The sequence below is a fragment of the Chrysemys picta genome, chromosome 4 (assembly GCF_011386835.1).
Source record: "Chrysemys picta bellii isolate R12L10 chromosome 4, ASM1138683v2, whole genome shotgun sequence".
Lineage (NCBI taxonomy): Eukaryota > Metazoa > Chordata > Testudines > Emydidae > Chrysemys > Chrysemys picta.
In genome coordinates this window covers 47529246-47542017 of record NC_088794.1, presented here as the reverse complement: position 1 = coordinate 47542017, position 12772 = coordinate 47529246, and the positions used below count along the sequence as shown (strand labels likewise).

Sequence of the window (12772 nt, the reverse complement as noted above, 5' to 3'; positions counted from 1 at the left end):
TTTGTATTTTAGGAGGATAAGAGATATTTTTGTAGGGTGACTAGAAGAGTTTCTAATCTATATAATTAAGAAAAGGGTAAATCTGCAGTACTTTTTTCTTAGGTAACAATGTTGGCTGTACATTCATTGCTTGATTTAATTAAATTACATCTTACACTTATTTGCTTGTTGTATAAAAGATGTTTCCTCTTGTTTACAAACCAAGAATACTGACTTATAGCCACATGACATTAACACTTTCTGTGCCAATGAACATAGAAACTATATTCAACCAATCTCATAATAGTGGGTGCAAATATATTTCTTCTTCGAGTGATTGTTCACGTCCATTACACATTAGGTGTACGCGCGCCGCGTGCACGGACGTGGGAAACTTTTTCCCTTAGCGGCTCCCGTCGGGCCGGCAGGGCCCCCTCCTTCCCGCCAGAGCGGCGCCCCGCTCCAGGGTATATATATCCCTGCCGACCCGACCCCTCCAGTTCCTTCTTACCGTCCATGGCGGCGTTGGAACAACTCTGTCTCTCGTCTGAGAGTGTCCCTTAGCAATAGTCATTAGTGTTATCTAGCAGTTATCAGTTAGTTTATAGTAGTGTTGAGCCAGTAGTTAACAGCTCATTAGCGTACTTAAAGTTCCTGCCGTGGTTGTTTGTTCAACCCCGGCACCGGCCCTGGGCGGCGGGGTATGCCACACGCCCAAGGCTTCAAGGCTTGTGCCACGTGCCGCAGGCCTATGCCATTGAGCGACCCCCACGCCTCGTGTCTCCGTTGCCTGGGGGAAGCTCACCAGAAAGAGCGCTGCAAGATCTGTAAGGCCTTTAAGTCCAGAACTAAAAAGGAGAGGGACTTTCGCCTTAAGCAGCTGCTCATGGAGACGGCATTACAGCCCTCCACTTCGACGGCACCGTCTGCCTCCGTGCGGAGCGCCCCGGCATCGGTGCGGGAACCGGCACCGGCGGGTCACCCGAAGCCCGCGGCACCGACCCAGCGGGGAAATGCACGACGCCGATCGTCTTCACCGGCGAAAGCGAAGGGCCAGTCTAAGGCCCGAGGACGCTCCCCACACAAGAGGCCAGCACCGGTAAAGACCTCGAGTGCCCCTAAGGCCGATACGGCCCCAACACGGACCCCGGTAGTGGCTCCGGCGCCGAAAGGCCCGTCGAGCCCCGGGATGGGCGCGTCGAGTGAGGATGAAGGGCTAGAGGAGCTCGTGGAGCAGCCCTCCACTCCGGACACGTTTGAGGCAGCTAAGGACCTCATCGCTGAGGGCGCTCCGCCGATGCTGCCGCGTAGAGGCAAGCCGGCGATGTTGCGCCCATCACGGTCGCCGTCTCAGCACCGCTCCAGGAACCGGTCCCGGTCGAGCTCCGCCTCGGTGGACTCCCAGTTGCCCTCGGCGCAGGAAGCACCGCAGCAGTCGGGCTTCAACAAGCGGTCGGCACCGACTCAGCAACCGAGCACGAGTCGGCACCGCGAAGCGTCGGCGGTTCGTTACCCAAGGCCGACCAGTCGTAGCCGTTCCCGGTCCCGCGATCACCGGTACCGTTCCAGGTCCAGGTCGGCGAGGCGCTATTCCAGGTCCTGGTCGCGGAGGCGCTACTTCCCAGAACCGGACCGGCACCATCCTATGGCTCCACCGTGGCCTTCCAGGTCGCCGTCCGTGGTCTCGGGGGCTGACTCAGACCGGTACGGCGGGTATGCCCATAGGTCACGGGCCAGCAGAGACTACGGTCAGTCCCAATGGGGCCAACCGAGCCAATGGCCATTCTGGACACCCTGGGCCTACCACCAGCAAGGACCCCCATCGAGGGCCTCGAGATCCGGGCCATCCCGGTACCGATCCCGCTCCCCGCGGCACCGCCCGCCATCGTATAGGGAGGCAACGGTCTCTAGACCACCGGAGCGGGAAGGAGTGGACTCGGCACCGAGTACGGTGCCGTCCCAATCCCACGCTGCGGGTCAGGCCGCAGAGGAACAACTGGCTGATGCCGGGTTGCTGGACAATGAGGATGGGCAGAAGGCCCCGACCTCTTCCTCCTCGCCAGATGAGGCGGTAGCAGGCACATTGGTGTCCGGCCCTCCCCCGATCGACCATCGGGCACACCAAGACCTGCTTCGCCGGGTAGCCCTCAATCTGGGCTTGCAAGCGGAGGAGACTGTAGAGCAGGACGACCCCATGGTCGATATCCTGAGCCCAGAGGGCCCCTCCAGAGTCGCTCTCCCGATTATACGGACAGTACAGTCCAACTATAAGACGGTGTGGCAAACACCGGCCTCTAGTGCGCCAACTGCAAAAGGCGTAGAGAGGAAATACTTCGCCCCATCTAGAGGGTTTGACTTCCTCTTTCTTCACCCGTCCCCCTGTTCGCTGGTGGTCTCGGCGGTCAACGAAAAAGAGCGGCATGGCCAGCAAGCTCCTGCCCCCAAAGGCAAGGAAGCTAAGAGATTGGACTTATTCGGGAGGAAAGTCTATTCATCTGGGGGCCTTCAACTGAGGATCGCCAATCAGCAGGCGATTCTAAACAGGCACAATTTTAACTCATGGGCATCAGTTGCCAAGTTTAAGGCCTCCCTCCCACCTGACGCGCATCAGGAGTTCACGGCCCTGGTGGATGAGGGAATGGCAGTGGCCAAGACCTCATTGCAGGCCGCACTAGACTCAGCCGACGCGGCGGCTAGAACAATTGCGTCAGGAGTCGTGATGAGGCGTTCGGCGTGGTTGCAGGCTTCAGGTCTCCCGCCAGAGGTACAGACCACGCTGCAAGACCTCCCGTTTGAAGGTTCGGGCTTGTTTTCCGACCAGACGGACGCCAGGCTACATAGCCTTAAGGACTCACGAGCGACCCTTAAGTCGTTGGGTATGCACACTCCGGTAACGCAGCGTAAGCCCTTTAAACCCCAGCCACCGCAAAGGCAATACCACCCTCGCCCCCGACACGAGCCGTACCGCCGTCGAGGCAGGGATAATAGGCGGAGACGTAACAATACGCCTAACCAGGGCCAGAGTCACGGCCAGGGCAAGCCGCAGCCAGGGAATAAACCAGGCTTTTGAAGCTACGCCCGAGGACAGCGTACCATATCCAAAAAACATACCGGATCCTCCTCTGTTTTTCAAAGACCGCCTGTCCCATTTCTACCGGGCATGGTCGCGCATAACATCGGACCGATGGGTCCTGCGCACAGTGAAGGCGGGCTATACCCTCCATTTTTCCTCGCCCCCTCCCTGCCATCCCCCTTCCCCGTCCCTCTTCAGGGACCCTTCTCACGAGCAACTTCTCACGCAGGAGGTTCAGACCCTTCTCGCTGCTGGAGCAGTAGAAGAGGTCCCAACAGACCTGAGGGGAAAAGGATTCTACTCCAGATACTTCCTGATCCCCAAGGCAAAAGGAGGCCTCCATCCTATTTTGGACCTGCGCGAGCTAAACAAGTTTCTGATCAAAGCTCGCTTCCGTATGGTCTCCCTGGGAACTATTATCCCATCCCTGGATCCGGGGGATTGGTATGCTGCCCTCGATATGAAAGATGCCTATTTTCACATTGCAATCAATCCAGCCCACAGGCGATTCCTGCGCTTCATGGTCGACCAGCGCCACTTCCAATTTACGGTCCTGCCCTTCGGCCTGGCGTCAGCACCACGAGTGTTCACGAAATGCATGTCCGTGGTGGCAGCCTTCCTTCGAAAGAGAAGGATGCGTGTGTTCCCATACCTGGACGATTGGCTACTCGCAGGCAGATCGGAGGCCGAGGTCCAATCTCGCGTGAAGCTGGCCTTGCAGACGTTCGACAAGCTCGGCCTCCGGGTCAATGTGCCCAAGTCCACGTTAGTCCCCACACAGAGGCTGGACTTCATAGGTGCAACCCTGGACTCGGTAACCGCGCAAGCGAGCCTACCAGAGGCACGGTTCATGTCTATTCACAGAGCCGTAAGCTCGGTCCAAAAGTTCCCCACGACAACGGCAAGGTGTTGCATGCAGCTTCTGGGACATATGGCAGCTTGCACACACGTGGTCAGACATGCCCGCCTGAGGCTCCGACCTTTACAGTTGTGGTTCGCCCACACGCATCGCCCCAACAGAGACCCATTGGACCAAGTAGTCACGATCCCAAACCAGGTGCTCAGCTCACTACGCTGGTGGCTCGATCGCCAACAGGTATGCGAAGGGATCCCCTTCGCTGCCCCACAGCCCACTCTGACGTTGGTAACAGATGCATCGGACCTGGGCTGGGGGGCGCACCTGGGGGAACTGCGGACCCAAGGGTTGTGGTCCAGAGAAGACAAGCTGCTTCACATCAATCTGAAGGAGCTAAGAGCGGTTCGCCTCGCCTGTCAGACCTTCCGCGCCACCATAAAGGGTCACAGCGTGGCAGTCCTGACGGACAACACTACTGCCATGTTCTATATAAACAAGCAGGGCGGGTCCCGGTCTTCTCCCCTCTGTCACGAAGCACTCCAATTATGGAACTTCTGTATAGCCCATGCGATACACCTCATCGCGACGTATCTTCCGGGAATTCAAAACGGCTTAGCAGACCGCCTCAGCCGCTCCTACCGAATGCACGAATGGACGTTGAAGCGAGACGTCCTGCATTCGATCTTCCGGAGGTGGGGCTTTCCCCGGGTGGATCTATTCGCCACCAAGGACAACAGCCAATGCCCTCAGTTCTGCTCGTTCCAGAACCTCAGCCGGGGATCATTAGCAGATGCCTTCATGATCCCATGGGGAGGGAGCCTGAGATACGCCTTCCCTCCATTCCCACTCATACACAAGGTTCTCCTCAAGACCCGCAGGGACAGGGCGACGATCATACTCATCGCCCCGGCCTGGCCACGCCAGCATTGGTTCACGTCCCTGCTGGAACTGTCCATAGCCGATCCAATCACCCTCCCCCTCCACCGCGACCTAGTCACGCAAGACGAAGGTCGCCTACTCCACCCGAACCTGTCTTCGCTACATCTCACGGCATGGTATCTCTCTGGCTGAATGATGCAGAACACAGGTGCTCTCACCAAGTTCAGCAAATCCTCCTTAATAGTAGGAAGCCCTCTACAAGAGCGACCTACCTGGCAAAATGGAAAAGGTTCTCCCACTGGTGTGAGCCTCAACGCATACAGCCTCAGTTCCGTCTATCTTGGACTACCTACTGCACCTCAAGAATCAAGGGCTTGCGCCCGCCTCAATTAGAGTTCACTTAGCCGCTATTTCGGCTTTCCATCCGGGAGAGTTGGGAGTGTCAGTGTTCTCCAACCCCACAGTGGCCCGATTCCTCAAGGGGCTGGAAAGGGTATTCCCCTACTCGCGCCCGCCTGTCCCGGCGTGGAGTCTGAACCTAGTCCTAACAAGACTCATGAGTCCTCCCTTTGAGCCCCTAGCCACTTGCTCCCTCACGCACCTCTCGTGGAAGGTGGCGTTTCTCGTGGCCATCACATCGGCCAGAAGGGTATCGGAATTGAGGGCCCTCTCTTCGGAACCACCCTATACAGTGTTCCATAAAGATAAGGTGCAACAGAGGCCGCACCCCAAATTCCTCCCAAAGGTGGTATCACAGTTTCACATGGGGCAGGACATTTGCCTACCGGTGTTTTTCCCTAAACCCCATACGGATCCTCACCAACGCAGCCTACATACCCTGGATGTCCGCAGGGCGTTGGCATTTTACCTGGAACGGACCAGGTCGTTCCGCAGAACACCCCAGCCGTTCATTGCGATTGCGGAACATATGAAAGGCTTGCCTATCTCGACACAGCGCTTGTCGGCATGGATTGTGCATTGTATACGCACCTGTTATGAGCTCGCCAATGTTCCGGCCCCGGAGATCCGGGCCCACTCGACTAGAGCCCAAGCGTCCTCTACGGCCTTCTTGGCACAGGTCCCTATCCAGGAGATCTGCAAGGCAGCCACCTGGTCGTCCATACATACGTTCACAGCCCACTACGCGATCCATCATCAGGCCAGAGAGGACGCAATGGTCGGTCGGGCTGTGCTACAGTCAGTTGTACCTTGACTCCTACCCACCTCCAAGGGTAAGCTTGGGAATCACCTAATGTGTAATGGACGTGAACAATCACTCGAAGAAGAAAGAACGGTTACTTACCTTCTGTAACTGTTGTTCTTCGAGATGTGTTGTTCACGTCCATTACACTTCCCACCCTCCTTCCCCTCTGTCGGAGTCTCCGGCAAGAAGGAACCGGAGGGGTCGGGTCGGCAGGGATATATATACCCTGGAGCGGGGCGCCGCTCTGGCGGGAAGGAGGGGGCCCTGCCGGCCCGACGGGAGCCGCTAAGGGAAAAAGTTTCCGACGTCCGTGCACGCGGCGCGCGTACACCTAATGTGTAATGGATGTGAACAACACATCTCGAAGAACAACAGTTACAGAAGGTAAGTAACCATTCTTTCTAAAATTTGGAATATTAAAATGGGTCAATCTGTTTTGAAATATTTTACTAAAAATACTTATCAATAAAATTGTAGTCCCATTGTTTTCTAATAACATAGAACCAGTTCATAAAATAAAGCAGTCTTTCTAATCCACCCTGATGAGCTCTGTCATTGCTTTAGATGAAGAAAAGACAGAAAATACTGTAGTAATTTGGGTTGGACAATATAAAGCAGTGGTCCCCAATGCGGTGCCTGCGGGTGCCATGGCACCCGCCGGGGCATTTATGTGTGCCTGCCTATTGCCCAGCAGGGGAGAGAAGCTGCAGCCCCACACCTGTCAGGGACAGAGAACTCTGAGGCTGTGGGCGCTGGTGTTCTTGGTCCCAGACAGGCACAGAGCTGGGGCTTAAGCCGGAGAGAAGCCACGGCCCCGCACCTGCCAGGACAGAGAATTCCGGGGCTGCGGGCACCGGTGTTCTCAGTCCCTGGCAGGCACGGGGCCACGGCTTAAGCCGGAGAGAAGCCGTGGCCCTGCGCCTGCCGGGGACAGAGAACTCCGGGGCTGCAGGCACCAGTGTTCTCTATCCTCGTGCCTTCTCTCTGGCTTTTCTCTGAATTCATATATTATGTAATATTAAATATGTTTTTCGTATTATTTAATGTACAAATACAAAATAAGCCTTGAAGAATTGTTGGCGCCCACCACACTCTTCTGAAAACATGAATGTGCTACTGGCCACAAAAAGGTTGGGGACCACTGATATAAAATAATCCCATAATGTAAACTGTACTGACAATATAAATGCTGTAAACCAATAAGAAGCTAAACAATATAAAGTGTACAGACTAATATAGGGTGAAATCCTGGCTTCATTGAAGTCATTGAGGGGAGCTTAGGGGGAGCTTATTTACTTGATTAAGACCACGATTTCAGCCTTAATATATAGCCAACATTGCAGAAATGTATGTCATCATCTTGTGGTTTCACTACTCATGGTGAGTTATCAGTTCTTTCCTCACTCCTTTGATAAACATAGCTCACTTTAATCTTAAATGCATTTTTCTTTCTTTATGCATTAAGGCCTAGTCCTGCAAGGTGCTGAACACTCTTGGCATTCATTAAAATCAATAGACATTCAAGGCACTCAGTACATCACAGAAGGTGATCAGCACCTGGCAGGATCTGTACCAGTATTTTGTATAGGTGTACACACTGTACCATTAAGCACACACATTTTACCATATATCAGCAACTGGCATGTAGCTCATTATTGTGTGACTTTATATGGTATATGTTATGTTTATTATATAACAATGTACAATAGACTGCAGCTAATTGCATTTATTTAAACTGTTTCAGAACTTTGAGCAAAATTGTGCTCAGCTCTGTACAGAATGTAGAGAAAACCGTTCCTGTTCAAAGAGCATACAGTCTATACAGTAGATACAGTTTATAGTTACACGAGATAAAAATTGCCTTCAGTGATAGAAAATCTCAATGTGGTGTAGATTTTCCTATTTTATTAAAAACACCACACTTTTTAAGATGGCTGGATAATGAGGATCTTTATAGAGTTAGTGAATTTAAAAAAGACAGGAATAGTGCTTATCAGTGGAAGATATCCCTCCCAAGTTTTATAGGTCATGTGACTGAGAGGGAACTGGCATCTCTAGGAGTTTACTGTTGCTTACGATGGCTCCAATTTTGGAAAACACTTAAGAATATGAGTTATCCTGTTGAAGTCAATAGGATTATTCACAGGCTTAAAGGATTCGCTGAATCAGAGTGTGTATTTCCCCTGAACTCAAGCAGGAACTCCTTCCTTCATGTGGTTGTTCATTAACTGTTCTCCACTCAGAATAGGAGGAGGATAGCAGGTTGTTATCAATGGTTGATGAAGTAAGGAAGTAGCAGTTGAAGTCTCCCAAAAATGCAGGTCAACTCTGACCCTGACTATAAGGGTGAGGGGAAAAAGAGATGCCTCCCCGTCCCAGCGCCAAAAGCCTAAAATTCCCACTAGGTTCCAAAAGCCAAAACTGTCTCCTGTCTTCTTCCAGATTCAGAAGCTCCAGCTGCCTACAGAAAGTTGCCAAAACCTCCAACTTCCCCTCTGAATTCTACAAAACAGATAGTGTCATTAAAAAAATTTACTGCACATTGAAAATCTGAGAGTAGCATAAAATACATTAAATGTAATGTCAAAATTAGTAAATGGAAGAATACAGTAACGATTTTATTAAGTATTTTCATATTTATTTAATTAAAGACTTCCATTTTAATATACTTGAAGCTGCCATTGAATTTCCAGTTTGCTTCATAGAATCATTGGGTTAGAAGGGACCACAAGGGTCATCTAGTCTAACCTCCTGCCAAGATGCAGCTTCAGAAATTTCTGGTCCACAAAGTGAACTTTTAAAAAGGTCCTCACTGAACAGGGCATGGAATCAAACCAGTTTTCTACAAGAGTTGGTATTTCATTATCAATTGTCATTATTTTATAGGAAGGCTATTTGTGTGCTAGGAATAATTCTTGATTCCCCATGTCACTCATCTTCATTCTATAGAAATTAAAAAAGAAAATTTTATTGCTTCGCAACATCTCATCAGGAATTTTTGTCAGACCCTTATATAGTGATGGTAAGGGCTATCTTCTATGATCAGTAACATTTCATATATTTTGTCATTGATAAACCACATGGAGATTTTTTGCTGATGGTCTGGCCTTCACAAATCTGAATTCATTTCATACAGTACCAATAGTTGTGTGACATTTATAGTACCTGCATGTAGGTAATTAAGAATGTCTAAGACTTCCACATATAATGTCCATTAATTGTGGCATTTTAGTGTGCTCAGACAAAGCAAGTGAATGGTTAATGGATTTTACTGTACTTGGAGCAGCAGTGTTAGGAAGGTATCTTGGGAAGAAATTTGTCCTGGAATGGGATCATTTTACTTGTATTGTCTAATGCTTTCATCACATGCTGGACAAGGAAATATATATTGATTATACCACTACATGAGAAGTGTAGAGGGTACTGCTGACATACCAAATGTGGGGAATTGCATATTTGTAAGTAAAAATGCAAAAATAAAGCACCATATGTTGTCTGTGCTGTGGTGATATATATCTTTTAGACATATGTTAGCTCTTGGAGTACTGAATGCTCTCTAGGTGAGGATTCTAAGATTGCTCAGTTTTAGAAAGATATTTTTGTGTATGTTTTGGGTAAAAGCCAAAACTCCAACAAAATAATTTGAGCCAAAAAATTAAATGGACAACTTGAAACAATCAGCATAGATCATTTTGCATCTAGACACACAGTAATGAAAGACATCATCAGAGTATCTGTCATGCTTTTCAGCATTTTTTTTAATATTTTTTTTTAAGTCTATAATGATCACCTTCTCAACTGGTATGAGATGCATGTGCAGAATTCACAAATTTATACACCCATATTTCCATGCACAGTTGTCACATTCACATTCAGACAGGGCACAGATCTAGACAACTAAAAGTTCATTTACAAATACAACTGGGGTAATTGTGTGCATAAATGTAGGCTTACAAGTGTGCATTCATTTATACACTACCTTTAAAATCTCTCTCTTAAATCTTTTGTCAATTTTTGTTTTTTTTCTTGACTGCGTGTGCATTGATCTGTTACTCAGGATGACTGGGCTACTTGAATTGAGAACAGAGCACTGAAGTATTTGTTATGAAAAAAGTATTAAAAATCACATGGACTTTTTAAACAATTAGAAAACAATTACCTGAAGATTAGTTTTTTGGTCTATCGACTTTGGACCCAGTCCTGTGGTTCTTAACACTAGTAGGCCCATTGATTAAATTATGACTTCTTATGTGAGAAAGAACTGCAAGATAAGGCCCTTTAACAGTGTACAGTGGTCCTCTGTTGATATGTGTGTGTGTCAGGTATAACAATTAATTGCATAACAATTCCCATGAGTGGTCACAATGAAGTTAATAGGATTACTGGGATGAGGAGAATGCTTTCCTAGTTGGGATACAGATGAAGAGTTGAAATTCTACATTTAGTAGTACAGATTAAATTGCAAAAAGTTTGATTTGAGAGAAAACTGTAAGGTAGGAAATGCGTCAGGATGAAGGTATAAATAAAAATCTTGGCAGAGGAACAGTTCAGATAATTTTGGATTCGGGTAATTAATCAGAGATTAATAATAGATAAGCAGATATCCAATCTTTGGGTTGAATTGAAGGTACTCACCAGTAATGGTCAGCATGAAACAAGATAGTGCTAATGGAAGTTATGTTTATGCCACTCATTATCCAGTATATAACTGTGTATTTGTCTTAAAGAAATAGTTGCATTATCATGTTTCTCCGACCTTGGCAACAAGGACCAATGAAAAATATCCAGTCCATTTAAAATTAAAAAAAGAGAGAGAGGCCTTTCAGAAATAGATTGCATTGGGGAGGGTGTCATGGACTGCTTTCACATTATGTTTTCACTGAATGTTGTTTGTTAATGATTTAAAAAAATAGTCTTAAAAAGTCTAGTTGTTTGGTTTTTAAATCTTAAGCTACCTATCAATTCTAGTTTTCCTTAAATTGATTTCCATTACAAGATCATTATTTTCTTCAGTCCACTAACTGGTTGATTTACTTTAACGTAACATCTTTTGCTTTATCCTTATTTTGAAAGATCTGAGTGACACATTTCACTGTTAAATTAAGCATTCTCAGACTATATACAGTTAGTGTGTTTTTTCCTCTTTTAAAATAGGCCATTTCAAAGCTTTTGGAAAAATCCTGGAGGTAATCGTTTTATAAAGGTAGTAGCGTTCATGGATCATTCTTCAGTGGTTAGAGTGGGCTCGTGTGATTCAGAGTTTAAACTATTCTTCACATAGCCTCTGTATATCACCAATACCACTCAAGGCATCAGGACATGTGAACATACAGAAGCTCATCTTGAAAAATTACAGTGACTATTTTTCTTTTGTATAGTTTGTTTTTGGTAAATGTACTTCAGTATTTATCATTTGACTCACCAAGTTGATAGTTAACTGAATGTCATAGATTTAAATGTGATAGGGCTTATTCTTATCTCTCATGCTGATGTATATCAGGTGTAACGCCACTGAAGCTAGTGTAATTATATTGGCATAAATTAGGTGTGAGATCAGAATCAGTCCCAGCATGTTAAATGAATGCTGGCTTAAATAGTAGTTTCTTGAAATAACATTTCATCAACTGTGTGAAAAATACTTAAATTACAATGGACTAGTAATAACCCCCTCTAAAATGACTCATACTTTCATTCCATAAAAGTGATTATGAACAATGTACTTGTTTATTTCCTTGTGTAAGTTTTGAATTAAAGTACGTTACATGCACCTATTTACTGTATTTCTACAATGTAAAATTTCAAAATGATTGTATAAAATTAAGTTGAAACCGAAAGTTCATAGAAATGCTTTTCTGTTTGTTTACAGTTATTATTACCAGACTTTTGTTGTGGTTGAAACCTAATGCTACTATGCTGTACACTCAGCATTGGCAACAACCTAGTAACTTTGCTTCAGGTCAGTTAATGGCCTTGTTATTACTCTGGGGTGTGCAACAAGAATGATACTCAACCCCTAAGAAAAGGATGTGTGGACTACCCATCTCTAAGAGCACATTCTTGTTGCTGATATATGGAGTAGAATTGGCTTACCCTTATGACTGGAGGTAAAGGTACCACTGTTGGAACAATAAGAGCAGAAAGGGATATATAAGAAAAAAGCCAAAAAGAAGTAAAAATAATTATTTACCTCTCACTAGATTGATCAAAAGTTATATAATTGGAAAAGAATAGTCTGAGAACCCGCCCATCCCTAGCAAAAAGGAGGTCAATCTACCTATTATGTATAAATGCGGTTCACGCTGTCAGCTAGTTATCATGACTTTGCTTATTTTCTGTATGTTTTTCTTGAAGGATTGTTCAACTTCAGAAGAATACAGCATTGCTGCAGCATTACTGCCCCTGACTACTGCGTTCTACAGAGTAAGTTTTTACTGGTTTTAATTTAAGTTGATTACTGTTTTCTTATATAGGGTTACCATATTTTGAGCCTCCAAAAGGAGGACACTCCACGGGGCCCAGCCCCGCCCATGCCCCACGCCCCAACTCCGCCCCTTCCCCAAAGTCCCCGCCCCAACTCCGCCTCCTCCCCTGCTTCCCGCGAACATTTGATTCGCGGGAAGCCTGAAGCAGGTAAGGAGGGAGTGGGGGGAGGAGGCGCGGCCCAGTCTGGCCCCCCTGGCCTCTCCAGCTTGGGTCGGCTCGGGCCCTGGGGTGCCGGCCCCGGGCCCGAGCACCCCCGGCCCGCTTGGCAGCCCCCGGCCGAGCACCCCCGGCCCGCTCG

General features: G+C 47.7%; 1 protein-coding gene and 1 long non-coding RNA gene across 14 annotated transcripts in view; one reads left to right on the top strand and one right to left on the bottom strand.

The window, feature by feature from the left end:
- The window catches only part of LOC112058966 (uncharacterized), a 177431-nt gene that overhangs the window by 17720 nt on the left and 146939 nt on the right, over positions 1 to 12772 (bottom strand). The window lies entirely within an intron of this gene.
- SBF2 (SET binding factor 2) overlaps positions 1 to 12772 on the top strand; it is a 570707-nt gene that overhangs the window by 423247 nt on the left and 134688 nt on the right. For all 11 annotated transcript variants that reach the window (XR_010600515.1, XR_010600516.1, XM_065592221.1 and 8 more), the window contains one exon: positions 12343 to 12411. Coding sequence is in view for 9 of the 11 variants with exons in the window: in XM_065592221.1 (XP_065448293.1) it covers positions 12343 to 12411 (69 nt within the window). In the remaining 2 variants the exon portion in view is untranslated. The remainder of the gene's footprint in view (positions 1 to 12342; positions 12412 to 12772) is intronic.